The 22,897-nt window shown below is 35.8% G+C and overlaps 2 protein-coding genes across 3 annotated transcripts in view; one reads left to right on the forward strand and one right to left on the reverse strand.

The window, feature by feature from the left end:
- Nucleotides 1-22,897, forward strand: part of LOC136030462 (uncharacterized) — a 417,595-nt gene that overhangs the window by 336,652 nt on the left and 58,046 nt on the right. Inside the window, exon 3 of one of the 2 annotated variants that reach the window (XM_065709478.1) lies at nt 5,956-6,463. The exons of the other annotated variant lie outside the window; for it this stretch is intronic. Coding sequence (XP_065565550.1) covers nt 5,956-5,973 — 18 coding nt within the window. The 3' untranslated portion in view covers nt 5,974-6,463. Of the gene's footprint in view, nt 1-5,955; nt 6,464-22,897 lie in introns of those variants that run through there. 2 annotated transcript variants of the gene reach the window in all.
- Nucleotides 1-22,897, reverse strand: part of LOC136042387 (uncharacterized) — a 250,361-nt gene that overhangs the window by 200,467 nt on the left and 26,997 nt on the right. The gene's annotated exons all lie outside the window — the stretch shown is intronic.

The raw sequence follows: 22,897 nt of genomic DNA on the forward strand, positions 1-22,897 counted from the left end.
AATGGCACACAAAAAATCGCTCGAGGCTCTGGATCAATGCTTGAAAGATTTGAGAGGCAAGTCGAAACCCTTTGGCAGCACATTAATATTGCTTGCGGGAGATTTCAGGCAAACATTACCGAATATTCTAAAAAATTATAAAAAAATAAATGGCTAAGTGAAAGAGCGATTCTTGCACCCAAAAATATAGACGTCCACGAAATCAACAATATTGTTTTGACCAAGATTCGAGACCAGGCAGTCCTTTACAAGTCAGTCGACACAGTTTTGGAACCAAATGAAGCGGTTAATTATCCATCTGAATTTTTAAATTCCGTGGATCTTTCAGGGTTTCCACCACACGTGCTACAACTAAAAATAGGCGTACCAATAATACTTTTAAGAAATATCAACCCACCAAAGCTTTGCAATGGCACGCGACTTGCCGTAAAAAAAAAAACAATGGAAAACCTAATAGAGGCCGAAATCTTGACAGGGGCTTTTGAGGGTGAGGCTGTTCTTATTCCTCGCATTCCCATGATTCCAACGGATCTGCCTTTTCAATTTAAAAGATTGCAATTCTCAATTCGATTAGCATTTGCAATCACCATTAACAAAGCTCAAGGTCAATCATTAGAAAAATGTGGTATAGATCTTAATACTGATAGTTTTTCCCATGGACAATTGTACGTTGCATGTTCGAGGGTCGGTAAACCTGACAATCTATTTATATGCAGCGACAATTGGACAGCGAAGAATGTTGTATATTCGCAAGTTTTACGCAGTTAATTTGTATTGTATCTATCTATCTATCTATCTATCTATATAAAAACGAGTTGTGTGTATGCATGTTTGTTTGTTTGTAAAAAGAGCGTTTGCATATGACGTCATTATTAGTACATACAGCTTTGTATATGCACAGACAATGGGAAAGCCAAGAATGTTGTATATTCACAATTTTTACGTAGTTTAACTCCTGCAGACGAAATGAATGCTTGCCTGAAAAATTCTAATTTATGGGCAGACGTCAAAATATTAAAATTAACTACAAATATGCGTGTCCGATTGCAAAACGATGACTCTGGTCAAACATTTTCAGATCAATTGCTGGCAATTGGAAACGGAAAACTCCCAGTAGACTCAATTTCAGAACGTATACAACTACCTGCTGAAAAACTACCTGCAAAAAAAGTGAAAAAAGATAAAATCCTAATCTGCAACCTACAGAAAATCCCACGTGCAACATTTCCAAATCATCTGGGATAGGTAAAGTATTGCAGGAATGCAAACTTATGGTTTGGGACGACTTAAACTTTTTATTTTTTTTAATGCTTTGATGGCCTCTTCGATCCACAAACAATCCCCAAAAATTCCTACCCTTGTTTCCGAAGTTATATTTTCTGATTTTTCCACAAAAATATTACGCTTCTTTGAAATGTTAGCTAGAAAATAGTTGGCGAGAAAAAGCGAGAATGGTATGGTCAACTGACCATTGCTGGCTGACGACGACGACAATGATGGCTACTTTTTGTCAAGTGGAAACGTCAAATTGACACCACTATATGGATTCGGCCTAAAACACCTGATTGTAAGCAAATATGCAGGAATGTCTTTCTAAAAAAAAAGAAAAAACTCGCATGGACACCCACCTAAGGCATATAGCCATAGAAAATAATGTTTATCAGTGTGTATAGTACCAACAGTGAATAGTACCCAGAACATGTAGCATGAAAAGTGACCAAATATCCAAATCCATCCTCATTGATAGCTAGTGGAAACGTTACTAAGGGAAAGACCAAAGAATACGCTCAATCGGACTTGCCAGAGGAATCATCATAAAATTAAAATATACGCATACAACCCCTCAGGGAAGACGTCGTAGCAGCGGTGGATCTGAGGGACAAATAACGCCCCTTAGGTCCTGCTGGACGCAAAGTACTCTCTAAGGTCTCAGCTTAGGTAATAAGCTGGAAACCCTTACTTGTTTTATGCACAATTTGGCCGACTGGGTAAATTACTTTTTCAAATGTGATCCGGAATAGGAGCGAACCTAATATTGACCCATTTGAAGTCAGTTTGTTCATCGAGTGACGTGACATCTGTCTGCCAAAACAAAAATCGGTAACTGTCAGAGCCTCACTTCACGCCAGTGGTTGGATAATTTTAACCAAGTGATATAACCAAGAAGGGACTCACCCCCCTCTCTCTCTGAATACGGTCTTGGATGTAACCCCTTTCCAATTCAGTTTATTTCAGATGTCATAAAAAAATAAGCCGTCATTTCCCAAAAGAAAGTGTGAGTATAAAACTCACCTGAGTCTGAAGGTTGGACTGAGTATCCCAAACACGTGTGCGGGATTTATTTCTTATGGAGTGGGGGGCAAATTCAAAAGTACACAGAAAAAGGTAATTAATATAAGATACTAGCTGTTGGTGTGGCGCTTCGTGCCATCCCTCAAGCCCCCCCCCGCGCGCGTAAGTCGTTACGCGCAATATTAGTTACGCGCCATTGTAGTTGTGTCCCTGTGTCCCACCTGTGAATATAGATATATATATATATATATATATATATATATATATATATATATATATATATATATATATATATATATATATATATATATATATATATATATATATATATATATATATATATATATATATATATATGTTTTTAACTGCGCAAAACTTGCGAATATACAACATTCTTCGCTGTCTTATTGTCTGTGCATATAAATAGATTGTCAGGTTTACCGACTCTTGAACATACAACGTATAATTGTCCATGGGAAAACAATCTGTATTCAGATCTATACCGCTTTTTTGTAATGATTGCCCTTGGGCTTTGTTAATGGTAATTCCTAATCGAATATTCCCTGTGTCCCTGTCGTCATTTATATATCCCCCATGTGCCCTTCCGGCGTCCCCGTTGTAGTTATGTCCCTGTGTCCCGGTTGTCATTTATATTCCCTGTGTCCCGGTCGTCATTTGTGTCCATGTGTCTCGGTCTGTAGTTTCTCTTTGAGTGTCCCGGTCGTCATTTATATTCCCTGTTTCCTGCTTGTCATTTGTGTCCCGGTGTCCCGGTCTGTAATTTCTCTTTGAGTGTCCCGGTTGTCATTTATATTCCTTGTGTCCCAGTGTCCCGGTCTGTAACATACGACAATAGATCAATTGTGTTGTAGCTTTGTTCACGATCCCATTCTACACATGTAGAAATAGAAGCAGTACGAATAGGTGAAGGCATTCCCAAATGCGTGAGAAGTTTGTTTGCAATAGATAAGCACAAATCTTCAATCATATCTAAAGTGCAGTTATAAATTTCTGTTGTAAAGTCCAAGGTCATATCTGACCTTTCTAGCCGTATTCGGTGGAGTATATTCTCGGCCATTTGCGATTTGTATTTCTCCCATAGCTCTGTAGGAGATGAAGGAGAGCAACTTTTGCCGGAAGACACGGGCAGTAATGTCAAGTCTATGAACCGGCGATTGTCCAGGATGTAAAAGCTGTTTTATCGACCCCAAGATGGATTATATGTAAATGTAATAAATGACGAATCATTAATCTATAGGCATAATATTTTATTGTGCTGCATTTCTTATCCATTTCTTTGTTAGTGGCTGGATTTATCAATTTAATATTAAAGTGATAGCCGTCGGTTCCATCCCAAAAAATGATGGGATATTGTAGGGCATCGTAGCATCAATGAGTTTAATAAAATCTTCTCTTTGAAACGCCTTCTTATATACTTATAATGACGTCATGTACAAAGCCTTTGACGTCATATACAAATCACCGACCATAACGATTGCCACTTCGTTGATAGTTGCGTATCAGTAGGCATCTATTCGATTGCCATATTGTTTTGATTCCTCAGCACGCTTTCTTTTCTTACTTTCTCTATTAGCCGCAAGCCTTTTGGCATTAGCTCTTTGAGCAGCTTCCTCGGCTGTTTCTTTTGCCATTGTAGTTTCCTCTCTCATTTTAAGATCTATATTAAAAATTTCTCTTTGATGTTGTGATTCCACGGCACGCTTTCTTTTCATACTTTCCCTATTATCTGCAAGCCTGTTTTCACGCTGTTGTTGTGATTCCTCAGCACGCTTTCTTTTCTTCCTTTCTGTATTAGCCGCAAGCCTTTTGGCATTAGCTCTTTGAGCAGCTTCCTCGGCTGTTTCTTCTGCCATTGTAGGTTCTTATGTTATTTTAAGATCTATATTAAAAATTTCTCTTTGAAATGCCTTCTTATATACTTATAATGACGTCATATACAAAGCCTTTGACGTCATAACAAACATGATGTCAGTCGACAAACAACTTCATGACGGCATAATGCTCAATCCTTGTAATGACACCAGTCGACAAACATGACGTCAGTCGACACACAAACATGACGTTGTTCGACACAAAAACAACTTATTTTTATATATATATAGATATGGAAAACGATAATAATTTGATGATTTTTGATCGTCAAATTCCAAGAAAATAGGTGATAGCAAGATGTATTGAAAAATTCTTTGGGTTTATTTATACTGATGATGAAAAAAAAATCAAAGAGATGATTTTGCTTAGTCACGCACTGATATCGAAAAGTAATTCCTTGTGTCAACATTCGAAATTGCATTCATTACTTTAATTTAATAAACTCAAGTAGGCCAAATTGAGAGAAAAGAAACATATATTTTACCGATCAGGCTCACAGAAATTTATCAAATTTTCGGAGAAGGCTTATTTTCTTTTTTCGTCTTCACTATTGGAGTAGTGACTAGAGTAGAGAACTGTATAAAGGCCAAATTAAAAGGAAGCTGTAGTATTTAGCGCCTTTTGTAATAAAAAAACATCATAAATATTGAAACTTTGATCATCATATTTAAAACCATATAGTTATTACCAATGAAGTCGTTTACTAGTTATAAAGGATTCTGAAAATGGTCAAAGTTTCATTTATAATAAAGGACTTATAACATTCATGTCAAAATGGAGGTAAATAGAGTTAAATATAGAAAGCACCATCCGAAACTGAGACTTGAACTTCAAGTTCCAATTATTTCCATAAAATAACAATAACAAAAACAATATCCCAAAGTGCTCAATGGCCTGTTATTTGGGAAACGACGTAGGATAAATAAAGAATGATAAAGCTTGGCATAAACATACTAAACAATATCTAAATATAAATCTATAAGGAAAAGAAATCAACTCACCGGCAGTCCCCAAAAAACAGCAACCCTCACATCACCCAACAATAAAATACCATTTGAAATTATATGCGTCATCGAGGATCCAACAGCAAAAAAATAGCACCCCCACCTCCTCAAAAAATTAAACCATAAGAAACTTTTAATAAGAAACTTTTCATCTGTCTTTTAAAGGAGCCAAGTATTCGTGACTGCCGGATCTCAGCGGAAACCAAGTTCTAAGCACGCCCCACAGTAACGGCCAGACCGAGGTCTGAACGAACTGAGGGAGTAGCTGCAATCATTACATACTCCAAGTTTCGAACTGTATACGAATTTACCTATACAAATTTACTATGCAAATTTACTTTCCCATTTTGATATTTTAAAGAAGGGACAACTTGCCATGTCAAATTCATCTGTCTTGTAGTATTTGTAGCGAGGTATTCATTAAGCCGAAAACTGCCAAGCAATCATGTATTCTGCTAAACTCGTGTCCTTCAATGTGAACGGAATCAAAAGGATTGCACTTTTTGCAGGGTCAAGTATAAAACACTTTCCGCTGAAGATACTTATATAGCAAGCTGCATTGAAAACTCATTAGATCTAATTATACCGATAATAAAAAAAAAAAGAGCTGAACTTGCGAAGTCACATGCTGAAATCGGAAAGCAATTTCTTTCGCCAAAATTTGTAAGTACAGAGACACATGGCTTGAGGGGAATAAATTCTGGAAGGCAGGATTAAGAGCAAGTAAACAGAGATTTTTCATTACAGGCTCACTGGTTTTTTTCAGATTTTCAGAGCTGGATGACCGAAGAAATGCTCGATTCCTCGTTGGACAAGACTGGTTTTGGGACAGAAAATTATAGAATTAATACAAACTAGGAATGAATTGGCTTTGGGGCAAAGAATAATTATTCAGGATGCAGTAGAAATACTTCTGGAGAGGACTGAATGAGAAAGATGTAGCCCTCTCCTAAGCCCGTGGAAGTTAGGTTGAGTAGGAATTCCGTCCCTGGTCTTCCTCTGATGTATCCTCCTGCATGGCCTCGTCACGGTGGAAAGCTGATCTATTCAAGATGCTAACAGAACTTCAAATCAAATTGCTTTTATCAAAGAAACAGCATTTGTTGAGGCAAGTGATTTTTGGCCAAAAGACAAAGAATTAGAGATGAGCCGTGACAAGCTTGACATTTTGAAGAAAAGAAAAGTTAAAAAGTGCCATCAGAAACAAAGACTTAACATATAGAGATATACAAAATTTGTTTTCACTTTATTGACTTTAATAAATAAAAAATAATTAAGACTTCATATATATATATATATATATATATATATATATATATATATATATATATATATGTATATATATATATATATATATATATATATATATATATATATATATATGTATATATATATATATACTAGCTGTTGGGGTGGCGCTTCGCGCCACCCCAACACCTAGTTGGTGGGGCGCTTCGCGCCCCCCCCAAGCCCCCCGCGCGCGTAAGTCGTTACGCGCCATATTAGTTACGCGCCATTGTAGTTGTGTCCCTGTGTCCCACCTGTGAATAGAGATAGATATAAATATATGTTTTTAACTACGTAAAACATGCGAATATACAACATTCTTCGCTGTCCCATTGTCTGTGCATATAAATAGATTGTCAGGTTTACTGACTCTTGAACATGCAACATATAATTGTCCATGGGAAAAACAATCCGTATTCAGATCTATACCTCATTATTCTAATGATGTGTCCCTGTGTCCCGGTCGTCATTTATATTTCCTGTGTCCCGGTCGTCATTTGTGTCCCGGTGTCCCAGTTTGTAAATTCTCTTTGAGTGTCCCGGTCGTCATTTATATTCCCTGTGTCCCGGTGTCCCGGTCTGTAATTTCTATTCGAACAATCCCTGTGTCCCGGTCGTCATTTATATATCCCGCCTGTGCCCCCGGCGTCCCCGTTGTAGTTGTGTCCCTGTGTCCCGGTCGTCATTTATATTCCCTGTGTCCCGGTCGTGATTTGTGTCCGGGTGTCCCAGTCTGTAATTTCTCTTTGAGGTTCCCGGTCGTCACTTATATTCCCTCTGTCTCGGTCGTCATTTGTGTCCCGGTCTGTAATTTCTCTTTGAGTGTTTTTTCTTTTTAGTTTTTTTTTAGTTTTTTACCTTTTTTCTTTTTTCAGTTTTCTTTTTCTTCTTTATTGTTCAGCGTCACTATGAAGTACATATCGACGAACCTTTGTTTTTTTAACTTAAATCTGGTAGGCATTGATGACCTTATCCAAGTCAAAATCCCAAACCCAATCATCATCGCTATCATTTTCAGTTTTGATATGTTTTGACTCTCGCTGTCCAGGTGGATTTTCATCTAACTGCGCGGTTTTGCGTTCAAATACCGTTAATGACGTTACCGTCAAAGCAAAAATGACGACAACTAATTTCATGACGTCAGTCAACACAGAAACATGACGTCACCTGATCCACAGACAGACAGACAACTTATTTATATATATATATATATATATATATATATATATATATATATATATATATATATATATATATATATATATATATATATATATATATATATATATATATATATATATATATATATATATATATTAAACTAACAGTCTATGGTAATTGGTGGCTTTTACTAAAGTGGAAATTATGTTCTCTTTTTAAGAAGGCATGGGTTTTTCAACCCTACTCGTGTTAAATTTTGCTCGTTATCAGATTGACTTGGTTATTTATTGTAATTTCTGTTCTTTTTGGGCTTCATTTATTCATTTATGGTGATATTTGGCAGTTTTACACTTGGAAGATTTCTTGACTTTATTTCTGCTCGTTTTTGGTTTCATGGATTTCTATTTTTCTTTGAAAAATTTGTTATCACAGTTTTCAGAAACTCTGTTTTTATTAATATAGTTTTTTAATGGGGAAAAATAATGTTTTGTATCTTTTCGGTTTTTCTATTTAGTTTTTCTATTTAGGCATAGTTTTGCTTACTATTTTTACTTTGGATAAGCTTTTTTAACGATTTTCAATCCTGACGCACATAGTATTGCGTAATTTAGTTTTATATCACCTCAAGTTGACCTGAATAATAGAAATTAATACCATTCCGAAAATATGCTATCTATCTTTTTTGACAACCTGGAAATACTTACACTCGTTTGTTTTATTCAAATTGTAAGAGCAGAAGTAGTAATAGATGTAACTTTGAATGTTTCCACTCGAGATATAGCTGAGGTATCTTATTGGCAACAACATACACAGTGCCTTTTGATTTAGTTCTAAATCAACATTTAGTTTTAAAGTATAAAGGTGAAATTGCATAATTGTAGTGGGTTCATATACCAAATATCAATGGACACATTGTTAATGGGCCGTTCTACTATGCTGAAAGAAATGACTGCCAAAAGACAAAGGATTAGAGATGAACCATGAGAAGCTTGACATTTTGGAGAAGATAAAAGTTACATTTAAAAAAATCTATCTATTCATAGTTTGAATTGTTTTAGTCCAATGTCCGCCTAAACCGCCTAAATAGCCCTTGAACGCTTCACCTTAATACCCTTAGCTTGTGTTGTAGCAGTAATTGTAATAGTAGTAAAAGTATTAGTAGCCTAAAAAAAACTAAAAAAAAGAAAAAAAGGTAAAAAAGGTAAAAAACTAAAAAGAAAAAAAGCTAAAATAACCAAAAAAGCTACAAAACTAAAAAATAGAAAAAACTAAAAAAGAAAAAAAAATTAAAGCATGTTTGTTTTTTAGTATGTTTGAGGGTGTGTATAAAGGTAAAAAACTAAAAAGAAAAAGAGCTAAAAAACCTAAAAAAGCTACAAAATTAAAAAAAAACTAAAAAAGAATAAAAATTAAAGCATTTGTTCTTCTGTATGTTTGAGGGTTTGCATATGACGTTTGAAAAATAAAGAAGAAAATGAAAACTAAAAAAGAAAAAAATGGTAAAAAACTAAAAAAAAGTAAAAAAACTAAAAAAGCTAAGAAACTAAAAAAAAACTAAAAATAAAAAAATAGAAAAAAAGAAAAAACAAAAAAAAAATAAATAAAAAGAAAAAAAGCTAATAAAACTAAAAAAGCTACAAAACTGAAAAACAGAAAAACAAAAAAAGAAAGAAAAGAAAAAAGAAAAAACTAAAAAACAGAAAAATCTAAAGAAAAAGAAAAATTACAAAAAAAAAGAAAAAACTAAAAAAGAAAAAACTAAAAAAGAAAAAACTAAAAAAAAGAACAAAAAGCTAAAAAAGAAAACAAATGAATAAAAAGAAAAACTAAAAAAAAGAAAACTAAAAAAGAAAAAAACTAAGAAAAGAAACTAAAAGTGAAACTATATCTATATATATATAAATAAGTTGTATGTATGCACGTTTGTTTGTTTGTGGGTTTGCATATGACGTCATTATAAGTATATCAGGCTTTGTATATGATGTCATTATAAAATGACGCTACAGGCCGGGACACCGGGACACAAATGACGACCGGTACACAGGGAATATAAATGACGACCGGGACACTCAAAGAGAAATTACAGACTGGGACGCATATGACGACCGGGACACAGGGAATATAAATGACGACCGGGACACTCAAAGAGAAATTACAGACTGGGACACCGGGACACAAATGACGCACGGGACATCTATATATATAAAAATAAGTTGTTTGTCTGTGGGTCTGTCGGCTGAATAGTTGGGGTGGCGCGAAGCGCCACCCCAACAGCTAGTTTATATATAAAAATTAGCTGTCTGTGTGTCTGTCGAGTGACGTCATGTCATCTTGTCATGTCGTCATAAAGTTAGTTGTCGTCATGTTTGTTATGACGATGACGTCATTAAAGGTATTTAAAGAAAATCGTTCAAAGACAAATTTTAAATTGTAAGAAGATCGTGGACGGAAAAATGTTTAATTGTAAAATGACTGAAGAACCTACAATGGCAACAGCCGAGGAAGCTGCTCAAAGAGTCCATGCCAAAAAACTTGCGGCTGATAGAGAAAGTAAGAAAAGAAAGCGTGCCAAAGTAGCTAAGCTGGTAAAGCGTTATGTTCCAGGTTCCAGGTCCGAGAGATTCCAGGTTCAAACCTTGGCTTCAGCATTAATACAAAAGAAGAAAAAAAAATAAAAAAGGTAAAACTACAAAAAAAACTAAAAAGAAAATACTAAAAAAACTAAAAAAGCTAAAAAACTTCTATATTCACAGGTGGGACACAGGGACACAACTACAATGGCGCGTAACAACTTACACGCGCGGGGGGGCTTGGGGAGGCGCGAAGTGCCCCTACCAACTAGGTTTTGGGGTGGTGCGAAGCGCCGCCCCAACAGCTAGTATCATATATGTTTTCCATTTTGATTTTTTTTTATGTATAACGTCACTTAACCTCAGTTATCCAGTATTATCCGGGATTAGGAGATGTAAATTATCCGAAGAATAGCCAAAGAGGGTGTAGGGATGACAGCCCCTCCCAAACAATTTTTTTCTCTGTTTGCTTTAAGTTGTTCTTTACTTTTATGCGAAAAAAGAACTTTTTTTATGTAATATAAAAACAAAAGCTTTCAGAAAACATCCAGCTTTAAACTTCATAAAATTTGATTGTATTCTTACTACAAAGTTTTCAAGCGATTTTCTTGTTTCTGAGGTAGCGGTAATCCTTTAGTTAGTTCTAACTGAACTTTTGTAAAATAATTACGTTAAAACGGTTTTATTTTTAGTTTGATTTTTACTTTTCTCCTTATTATTGCAATACTTTTATTTAATCGCAAACTGCAAAAATATTTATGGTGTCTGAGTAATAGATTTAATCTTTTAATTCAATCCTGAAAAATACCAGAAAACTGTAAAATTAGTTCTTTTCCATTTGCCTTTTCACACTCCGACAACTCTTCGACAGAAGCTGAAATTATATTTTGAATCAAAATGGATAATATTAAAAAAACATGTAATGAGCAAATACTTCCAGTGGAAAGGAAGTATTTTTTCCACCAAAGGTCTCCAACATTTGAGGAAAAGGTTGCAATACTGATTCCCCTTCAATACTAGTTCCCCTTCTTGGAAATGATTATCCGACAAGTCACTTATTCAGTGTGGTCATATATGATGAGACCAAATTGGACAATCTGACATATTTAAATCCAGTAATAGCACAAGCCTTCCTTGCAACAGAGGGGATCGAACTTCAATACTCTCAGTTTAGAGAGAACACTCGTATCCACTACGCTGTCACAAGGTAATATTGTATAGGTTTTATTGACAAGTTGACTTGTGTAATTAGTTGTAACAGCTGATATCAGTTGAAGATATTTTTAACTTCTTTTTATATATATATTTCTTATATAATTTTTTTTATATAAAAAACGAACTTATTTTTATATATATAGATTTGGGAAAACGATAATAATTTGATGATTTTTGATCGTCAAATTCCAAGAAAAAAGGTGATAGCAAGATGCATTGAAAAATTCTTTGGGTTTATTTATACTGATGATGAAAAAAAAATATCAAAGAGATGATTTTGCTTAGTCACGCACTGATATCGAAAAGTAATTCCTTGTGTCAACATTCGAAATTGCATTCATTACTTTAATTGAATAAACTCAAGTAGGCCAAATTGAGAGAAAAGAAACATATATTTTACCGATCAGGCTCACACAAATTTATCAAATTTTCAGAGCAAGCTTCTTTTCTTTGTTCGTCTTCATTATTGGAGTAGTGACTAGAGTAGAGAACTGTATATAGGCCAAATTAAAAGGAAGCTGTAGTATTTAGCGCCTTTTGTAATAAAAAAACATCATAAATATTGAAACTTTGATCATCATATTTAAAACCATATAGTTATTACCAATGATGTCGTTTACTAGTTATAAAGGATTCCGAAAATGGTCAAAGTTTCATTTATAATGAAGGACTTATAACATTCATGTCAAAATGGAGGTAAATAGAGTTAAATATAGAAAGCGCCATCCGAAACTGAGACTTGAAGTTCAAATTCCAATTATTTTCGTAAAATAACAATAACAAAAACAATATCCCAAAGTGCTCAATTGCCTGTTATTTGGGAAACGACGTAGGATAAATAAAGAATGATAAAGCTTGGCATAAACATAGTAAACAGTATCTAAAAATAAATCTATAAGGAAAAAAAACAACTCACCGGCAGTCCCCAAAAAACAGCAACCCTCACATCACCCGACAATAAAATACCATTTAAAATTATATGCGTCATCGAGGATCCAACAGCAAAAAAATAGCACCCCCACCCCCTAAAAAAATTAAACCATAAGACATTTTTAATAAGAAAGTTTTCATCTGTATTTTAAAGGAGCCAAATATTCGTGACTGCCGGATCTCAGCGGGAACCAAGTTCCAAGCATGCCCCAGAGTAACGGCCAGACCGAGGTCTGAACGAACTGAGGGAGTAGCTGCAATCATTACATACTCCAAGTTTCGAACTGTATACGAATTTACGTATACAAATTTACTATACAAATTTACTTTCCCATTTTGATATTTTAAAGAAGGGACAACTTGCCATGTCAAATTCATCTGTCTTGTAGTATTTGTAGCGAGGTATTCATTAAGCCGAAGGCATGGGTTTTTCAACCCTACTCGTGTTAAATTTTGCTCCTTTGAGATTGACTTGGTTATTTATTGTAATTTCTGTTCTTTTTGGGCTTCATTTATTTATTTATGGTGATTTGTGGTAGTTTTACGCTTGGAAGATTTCTTGACTTTATTTCTGCTCATTTTTGGTTTCATGGATTTCTATTTTTCTCCGAAAAATTTGTTATCACAGTTCCTGATCCTGACGCATATATTATTGCTTAGTAGTTTTATACCACCTCAAGTTGACCTGAATAATAGAAATTAATACCATTCCTAAAATATGCTATCTATCTTCTGTGACAACCTGGATGTAATTACACTCGTTTGTTTTATTCAAATTATAACTGCTAAAGTAGTAATAGAAGTAACTTTGAATGTTGCCAATTAATATCTCCATTCGTTCTCGAGATAAAGCTGATATGTCTTATTGGCAACAATCTTTCTGTCTGTGGATCAGGTGACGTCATGTTTCTGTGTTGACTGACGTCATGAAATTAGTTGTCGTCATTTTTGCTTTGACGGTGACGTCATTAACGGTATTTAAGACATTTGTTCACGGAAAAATGTTTAATTGTAAAATGACTGAAGAACCTACAATGGCAACAGCCGAGGAAGCTGCTCAAAGAGTTTATGCCAAAAAACTTGCTGCTGATAGAGAAAGTAAGAAAAGAAAGCGTTCCGAGGAAGAAAACTGAAAAAAGGTAAAAAACTAAAAAAGAACTAAAAAGAAAAAACACTCAAAGAGAAATTACAGACCGGGACACAAATGACGACCGAGACAGAGGGAATATAAGCGACGACCGGGAACCTCAAAGAGAAATTACAGACTGGGACACCCGGACACAAATCACGACCGGGACACAGGGAATATAAATGAGGACCGGGACACAGGGACACAACTACAACGGGGACGCCGGGGGCACAGGCGGGATATATAAATGACGACCGGGACACAGGGATTGTTCGAATAGAAATTACAGACCGGGACACCGGGACACAAATGACGACCGGGACACCGGGACACAGGGAATATAAATGACGACCGGGACACTCAAAGAGAAATCACAAACTGGGACACCGGGACACAAATGACGACCGGGACACAGGGAATATAAATGACGACCGGGACACAGGGACACATCATTAGAATAATGAGGTATAGATCTGAATACGGATTGTTTTTCCCATGGACAATTATATGTTGCATGTTCAAGAGTCAGTAAACCTGACAATCTATTTATATGCACAGACAATGGGACAGCGAAGAATGTTGTATATTCGCATGTTTTACGTAGTTAAAAACATATATTTACATCTATCTCTATTCACAGGTGGGACACAGGGACACAACTACAATGGCGCGTAACTAATATGGCGCGTAACGACTTACGCGCGCGGGGGGGCTTGGGGGGGTGCGAAGCGCCCCACCAACTAGGTGTTGGGGTGGCGCGAAGCGCCACCCCAACAGCTAGTAAAGTATAAAGAAGTAGTAACAGATGTAACTTTGAATGTTGCCACTCGAGATATAGCTGATGTGTCTTATTGGCAACAACGTACACAGTGCCTTTTGATTTAGTTCCAAATCAACATTTAGTTTTAAAGTATAAAGGTGAAATTGTATAATTGTAATGGGTTCATATACCAAATATCAATGGACACATAATTAATGGGCCGTTCTACTATGCTGAAAGAAATAACTGTCCAAAAGACAAAGAATTAGAGATGAACCATGAGAAGCATGACATTTTGAAGAACATAAAAGTTTCATTTAAACAAAATCTATCTATTCATAGTTTGAATTGTTTTAGTTCAATGTCCGCCTAAACTGCCTAAATATTCCTTGAACGCTTCACCTTAAAATCCTTAGCTTGTGTATTAACAATAATTGTAATAGTAGTAAAAGGATTTGTAGGAGTATCCACATAGCACCCTCAGTGTCTTCAACGTCCCCTTCAACACTCACTAAAAGTTTCCACTTAATACCGTCAATCGGTCCTAAAGCATTGATGATATGTCTTCTTGACAACATGTATGGGTATAACTGGTACCGATTTAGTTGAACACAGTTTCAATATCCCAAATTTTTGCCTTAATACCCTTAGTTTTCGTAGGAGTTAGAAGTACCAGCAGTGATAGTAGTTGTATTAGTAATAGTACCAGTGGAATTAATAGCAATAGCCTTAGATCTGGTGGCAGTAAAAGCAGTAATGATAGTACTAGCAGTAGTAGTATGAGTAGAAGCAATGGCAAAAGGATGCAAATATTGTCTTTTGGTCATATCAACATCTTCCGCAAGAAGCTCTGTAAATTTTAACTTCACACGCTAAACTGTTCCTTAGGTATTGCTGATATATCCTTTTGACAACCAGCATTAGGAGGGTGTATTGTGATTGAGTTCACCTTCCCACCTCAAAATTCCCTGGAATTTTAACCTGTCCTTTTAATAAAGTGTATATTTAAATACTTCTTGAAATTTTCTTCTTAATACTTTTAGTCTAACATGTAGTTGTTATAGAAGTATTGGTTGAAGAAGTAGTAGCAGTAGTAGTAGTATTATTAGTAGTAACTGTAGAAGTGGTAGTATTATTAATAGTACCGTACACATATAGCCTTTTGGTTAATTGATCTCCCCCGTTCAGTATTCTCTGAAAGTTCCAACTGAATATCCCAATCCATTCTTGAGATAAGTTCATTTGACAAAGTATAGGTACACAGTGTTTTTTTATGTAGGCCAAATTTCCCGTCAATATTGTACAGTTAGTAGTGTGGTAGTAGCAGTAGTAGTAAGCAAATATTGCCTTTTTTGGTCAATTGATCATCTCCTTTATCCTTTACTAAAAGTTCTAAATAAATATTCTCAGTCATTCCTGAGTTACGCCCTTTTGACAATCTGCATGCAAATAACGTGTTTTGATTTAGTACAATAGTCTCATCAACATTTTCTGAAACACTCACTTGAAGTCCCTTAGTCTTTTTGGAAAGTAAACGTCAAACATAGTATCTTTTCTAAAAAAAAAATTATATTATGCGCAAGCGATGAACGGATTACCTAACATGTAACCGTTGGCCTGAGGGTTGTGGTGGGGGTTATCATCCTCAAAGGCATAATTACTGAGCCTTTCAACAATATTTAAGAAAAAAGATGTCTCAAGTTTTTGATTGATGTATGTTTTTGGGAAATGATGGGCGTATGCGGTGGAGGGTGGAACTTGTTGCCCCAAAATCACTTTTGACTCTTTAGAAAGGGCACTATAACTTCCAAATTAAAATTAAATGAGCCATTTCCAAATTTTTTACGACCATTCACTCTGTAAAAACCGATAAAATGCCCCCAGTTCCATAACTTACAACCCTTGCTCTAGAGCTCTGGTGGGTTGTTTTCACCCTGGAGGCATTGTTTTATGTTATTTGGGCATTTTGAACAAAATGACTCACGATTTGGCTCATAAAATCTAACAGGTTGGATCTGAAGCACTTGATGAAAAGAGGGTATCGAGGAAGTGGGCTAGTTGCCCTCCGTCACTTTTGACTCTTGACTAGAACTTTCAGTTTTCCGATCAAATGAGCCTCTTCTAAATCTGATAAGATTACCCCTTCCATAAGAGCCTAATATGCCCCCGAGGCATGACTTAAAATCCTTACCTCTAGGTTCTGTAAGTTTTTTCGACTTCGAAGGCCTTGCTGTTTGATCCTTTAGACTACTTAGAACAAAATGACAATCTCAAAATTTAGCCAAAAATTAAAAAAAAAATTTAGCCACCCCACGGCTAAAGAGGCCGTTGGGTGGGAAGGGTTGATGCCCTTTGACCACATTTGACTCTTAAAAAGGGCAGTGGAACTTCTGATTTCCCGTCCAACGAGCCCCCTCCATGTTTACATGACCACCCCTTCCATAAAAACTTTATGGGCAATTACTATAACTTATAGTCCTTGCCCTGAGGGTTACGGTGGGGGCAGGTTGTTGCGTTCAAAGACATGTTTATTGGACTTTTCAACAAAAGTTTGATTGGATATGTTTGGGAAAGTGATGGGCATGGACGGAGGGGGGCTTGTTGTCCTCTAATTTCTGACTCTTGAAAATGGCACTATTCAGTATTCCCTGTATTCCCTGATATTTCCAACCTAATACCAAAATCCATTCTTGAGATAAGCTCTTTTGACAAAGTCCTTGCACATAGTGTTTTTTATGTAGGTCAAATTTCCTGCCAATACTGTAAAGTTAATAGTTGGCTAGTAGCAGTTGTAGTAGTGTGCAAACAATGCCTTTTTAGTCAATTGATCCTCTCCCTTATCCTTTCCTGAAAGTTCTAAACTAATATTCCCAGATATTCCTGAATTATTCTCTTTTGACAATCCGTATGAACATAACGTGTTTTTATTTAGTTTAAACATCCCCTCAACAGTCTCTGAAAGGCTCACTTGAATTCCCTTCGTCTTTTCAAAAAGTAAAGGTCAAACATGATAGCTTTTATCAGTAAAATATAGCATACGTAATAAATGGACGGATTACCTAACATGCAACACTTGACCTGAGGGCTGTGGTGTGGGTGGGGGGTTGTCATCCTCAAAGGCATAATTACTGGACCTTTCAACAATGTTTAAGAAAACAGATGTTTCAAATTTTGATTGACGTTGTTTTGAAAATGACGGACGCAGGCGGTGGAGGGGGGACTTGTTGCCATAAAATCACTTTTGATTCCTTAAAAAGGGCACTATAACTTCCAAATTCCAATTAAATGAGCCATATCCAAATGTTTTACGACCAGTCACTCCTTAAAACCCGTAAAGTGCCCCCAGTGCCATTACCTACCCTCGCTGTAGAGCTCTGGTGGCACTGTTATATGTTCTTTGGACATTTTGAACAAAATGACTCACGATTTACCTCACAAAATCTGACAGTTTGGATCAGATGCATCCAAAGAATAGAGAGAATCGGGGAAAGGGGGATTAGTCAGAGGCGGATCCAGTTGAGGGGCAGGGGGGCCTTAGGCCTCCACAAAATTTTATTGTGCCCTCATTTGCATTTCGTTTTTTGTTTGTTTTTTTTTTTACTCTTTTTTTAAGTAAACTTGTCAATTTGATCAATTATTCGTTGCTAGTATATTCAATTAACAACAAAAAGCAAAGCTTTCCTATTAATGTAAAGAGCAAAGTTGAAACTTAAAATGAACAAAAATTATTTATGTTCAGCCGGTTCAGTATATTTCTGCAAAATTGGCATAAAAATCTTCTATTGCTGCAAAGATTTTTCTTCGAACATGGAACTTTCCACTATTTTACGAACATGGAAACGCTTGTTGAAAATGAAAGTTTTGTTGTGTTAAAAGTTCAGTAACACAGGAAAATATAGCTATTTGCCCATTCACAATGACAGATTAAAAAGTGGTTTTGTAGCTAATAGTTCAAAATGGATAAAAATATAAAATCTGGACGCGAATGAATAAGAGGCGAAGACTGATGGCTCAATGTGTAAGGAGATCGAAGGATATTTTGATAAAATATCCGAAAATATCCGGGAATCAAAAGGTAAGTTTTGACTAATAATGAACCCCGTCCATCCTCAAAAAATCCTTAATTTTAGTTTTGTGACTAATTAAATAGCGAATGGCCCAATAGGGCTTTCGTGTGAATAATCTATCTATTTATTTTAACTATATAGCTAATTTGGTTGATATTAGATGAATGAAAGAGTAAAAAAAATCAGGCCAAGAACAGATCCATCGGCTCGGAGGGGGCGACCTCCCCCCGAGACACTTCTGGCACATTTATTTCATTCTTTTTCTTTTTCTAATCTTTTTTAAAATAATCTTGTTAATTTGGTGCCTATCTGAAGTCACACTGTTACCCTTGGTCCAGTGGCCCCCACGCCCAAGATTTTGCTCTTGATCTGTTAGATCAATTTTGCTCAGACATGAACCTGCTCCCATGATCAGTTTACGAATCATTCGTTATAAAATTACAAGATAAACCTCGTTTTCAGGAAAAATTAATCATATAATTAAACTTGCTTGCTAGATCTTCCTCTTCAGATTGTGTTTTCTTTTTTTTTGGCAGATTTTTTTATTCTCTTTCTTAAGAGCCCGTCGATTTAGGGCACGGTTTCTCGGCGTCAATGACGGGGATATGCTAAGTCATCTTACAACATTAATGTATGTCAAGGATATTTTTTCGAACTGCCCCTACCCACTCCCCACTCAAAAGAAATCCTTCATTTTAGTTTTGTGACTAGTTAAACAACAGATGGCCCAATAGGGCTTTCGAGTGATAAATCTATCTATTTATTTACTTTAACTGTATAGCTAATTTTGTTGAAACTAGATGAAGGAAAGAGTATAAAGCAATCTAGGCCAGAAACAGATCCATGGGTTCGGAGGGGGCAACCCTCCCCCCAAGATACTTCTGGCACCCTTATTCGTTTCTTTCTTATTTTTAACCATTTTTATAATAAACTTGTCAATTTGGTGCCACCCTAAAGTCACATTGGTGCCCTTGGTCCAGTGCCCCTGAAAATATTTTCTTAATCTGCCCCTGGGACTAGTTGCCCTCCACCACTTTTGACTCTTAAAAGAAAAATAGGACTTTCAGTTTTCCAATTAAATAGGTCTCATCTAAGTCTGATACGACCACTCCTTCAATAGACACCTTATATGCCCCCGAGGCATAACTTACATCCCTGACATCCAGGTTCTGAAAGGTTGTTTCCAATTCGAAGGCCTTGCAATACGATCCTTTAGACTACTCAGAACAAAATGACAATCTCAGAATTTCCGTCGGGAATAACTTCTGATTCCCAATCCAATGAGCCCCCTCCAAATTTTAAATAAACACCCTTTTCCATAAGAACTTTGGATGTTACTAAAGGGCAATTATTGTAACTTATAGTCCTTACCCTGACGGTTACGGGGGGGGGGGATGTTGCGCTCAAAGGCATAATTATTGGACTTTCTAACTATGCTAAACAAAATAGTTATCTCAAAGATTTGATTGGATGTGTTTTGGAAAATGATGGGCGTGAGAGGAGGGAAGCTTTTTGCCCTACAATCACTACTGACTATTGAAAAGGGCACCAGTACTTTTAATTTTCAATTGAATGAGCCTATTCAAAGTTTCTACGACAACTACTTTGATACGAAGTGTGGTCAGAAGAAAAAATATGCTCTGCCCATAGTGCTCTTTGCTTAGAACGGTATGAAATAAATAAAGAAAAACATTATTGCGACTGCAAGGGAGCTTGATGATTCCAAGCTTTTGTCAGAAACATGATAACAAATGAATTGATGTGCCATTTCTCCATGAACTTAGAGACTCTATACTAATATGTGTATGTTCAGTGACTTAAAACAAAAAAAAAACAAAGAAAATAAATAGAAATGATATGGAATAATTTGAACTGTATGAATTAAGGATTGACTCAAAAACAAAGAAATCTTGAAAAACAACGGTTCTATGGGCATGAGAAAAAGAATGAGAATAATCAAAGGGATGTGCCCTCAGCACAGTGGCGGTTCAGGCCTCTTTTTCTCCTGGTGTAAAATATTGATTAGCAACCCCCCCCCTATCTCCCAAATCTTTCAGTCTAGATTTTAACAACGCTCTCCATTTGATTAAATCTGACTTTTGTTACCTAAGCCTCTGCAAAATTATTAATTTTATCTGGTTCCAATTGATTGCTTCTAGTTCTTTGTGTTCTATGCTCATTGACGCTAAATCATTTAGCTGCTCCTGGCTTATAGGCGATCTGACGTTCTCTTCTAATTGACTCAAGTTGTGACACACATACCCTATCCCAACCCCAAAGTACCAAAGAAAACAGGTGTCAAAAGTTGAAAAATGGGCGTCCATCTGGAGTCGATGGGATTGCGGCAGAGATATTAAAGACATACAATCAAGCCCCCATAACCGTATGGACTGCTATCTTAGTGTCATCTGGAATGACGAAACAGTCCCGAAAGATTAAAACAGGGGCGATTATTGTACTAAATCAAAACACGTTATGTGCACACAGGTTGTCAAAAGGGCTTAACTCAGGAATGACTGAGACTATTTATTTAGAACTTTGAGTAAAGGATAAAGGAGATGATCAATTGACCAAAAAGGCAATATTTGCTTACTACTACTGCTACTACCACACTACTAACTTTACAATATTGACGGTAAATTTGGGCTACATAAAAAACACTATGTGCCAATACTTTGTCAAAAGAGCTTATCTCAAAAATGGATTGGGATATTCAGTTGGAACTTTCAGAGAACAATTAAAGGGGGAGATCAATTAACCAAAAGGCTGTATGTGTATGGTACTATTAATACTACTACCGCTACCACTGCTACATTTACTACTGCTACTACTTCTTCAACCAATACTTCTATAACAACTACTTGTTAGACTAAAAGTATTAAGATGAAAATTTCAAGAAGTATTTAAATATACATGTCATCAAATGGATTATTTTTTTTATTTTTACAGCGGCTTGGCGCAGCGGAAGCGTGCTGGTCTCATATCTCAGAGGTCGGTGGATCGAAACCCTTAGCTGCTAACTTTTTACAGCAATGCACTGCAGGACCGACGCAAGGACCTTAGTAGTCAAGAAGCGTCGTTAATCTGATACAATACAATACAATACAGATTAAAATTTCAGAGAATTTTGAGGTGGGAAGGTGAACTCAATCAAAATACACCCTCCTAATGCTGGTTGTCAAAAGGACATATCAGCAATACCTAAGGAACAGTTTGGTGTGTGAAGTTGAAATTTACATGGCTTGTTGCGGAGGATGTTGATATGACCAAAAAACAATATTTGCATCTTTTTGCCATTGCTTATACTCATACTACTACTGCTGGTACTATCATTACTGCTTTTACTGCCGCCAGATCTAAGGCTATTGCTATTAATTCTACTGGTACTACTACTAATACAACTACTATAACTGCTGGCACTTCTAACTGCTAATAAAACTAAGGGTATTAAGACAAAAATTTGGGAATATTGAAACTGTGTTCAACTAAATCGGTACCAGTTATACCCATACAGGTTATCAAGAAGACATATCATCAATGCATTAGGACCGATTGACGGTGTTAACTTGAAACTTTTAGCATGTGTTGAAGGGGATGTTGAAGACACTGAAGGTGCTATGCGCATACTCCTACTAATGCTTTTACTAATATTACAATTATTGTTACTACACAAGCTAAGGGTATTAAGGTGAAGCGTTCAAGGAATATTTAGGTGGTTTAGGCAGACATTGAACTAAAACAATTCAAACTATGAATAGATAGATCTTTTTAATGTGACAAAGCAATATATCAAAAACAGTTTACATTATTAAGTTAGACCCTTATGGGTAAGTTTTGGCAAAATTTGAACCAGCCAGAAGGCAATATACGATTACTATTAATGCTGCCACTACCGTTAATGTAACTAACGATGCTAAGGGTTTTAAGGTGAAACTTTTAGGGGACATTTTGGGGAGTTTCAATTAAACAAGAAACCTTTACGTATGCAGGTTTTCAAAAGGGCTTACAGGCATTATAGTAGGCAGCGCCACTATACAATAGCTGGTAATATCATTGGAACTTTTAAAGAACAAAGAAATTCAATAGGAAATTAAAAGTTTTAGTGCCCATTTGAAGGGTCAAAAGGGATTGGGGACAGGCAGCGCTCCTCCTAAGCCCATTTGTTTTATAAACATTTTTAAAAAAGCTTCTCCAAATTACAAATAGTAACCAAACAATAAATTCTTATAGAAACAACCGAAACGATATAAAATATTATTTTTTCCCATAAAAAGACTACATTAATAAAAACCGATGTTCAGAAAACTCTGATAAAAAAAAATTTCAGAGAAATTTTCCTATCAGATCTCTGAAATTTTTCAGAGTTCCATTAAACGAAAAATGAGCGGGAATGAAGTCAACTAATCTTCCAAGCGTAAAACTACCAGAGAATACCATTAATAATAAATGAAGCCCAAAAAGAACAGAAATTACAATAAATAACCGAGTCAAGCTCAAAACGAGCAAAAATTAACATGAGAAGGGTGGAAAACCCCATGCCTTCTCAAAAAGAGAACATAATTTCCACTTTACTAAAAACTACCAATGAT

This window comes from Artemia franciscana, chromosome 1 (genome assembly GCF_032884065.1).
Source record: "Artemia franciscana chromosome 1, ASM3288406v1, whole genome shotgun sequence".
Classification (NCBI taxonomy): domain Eukaryota; kingdom Metazoa; phylum Arthropoda; class Branchiopoda; order Anostraca; family Artemiidae; genus Artemia; species Artemia franciscana.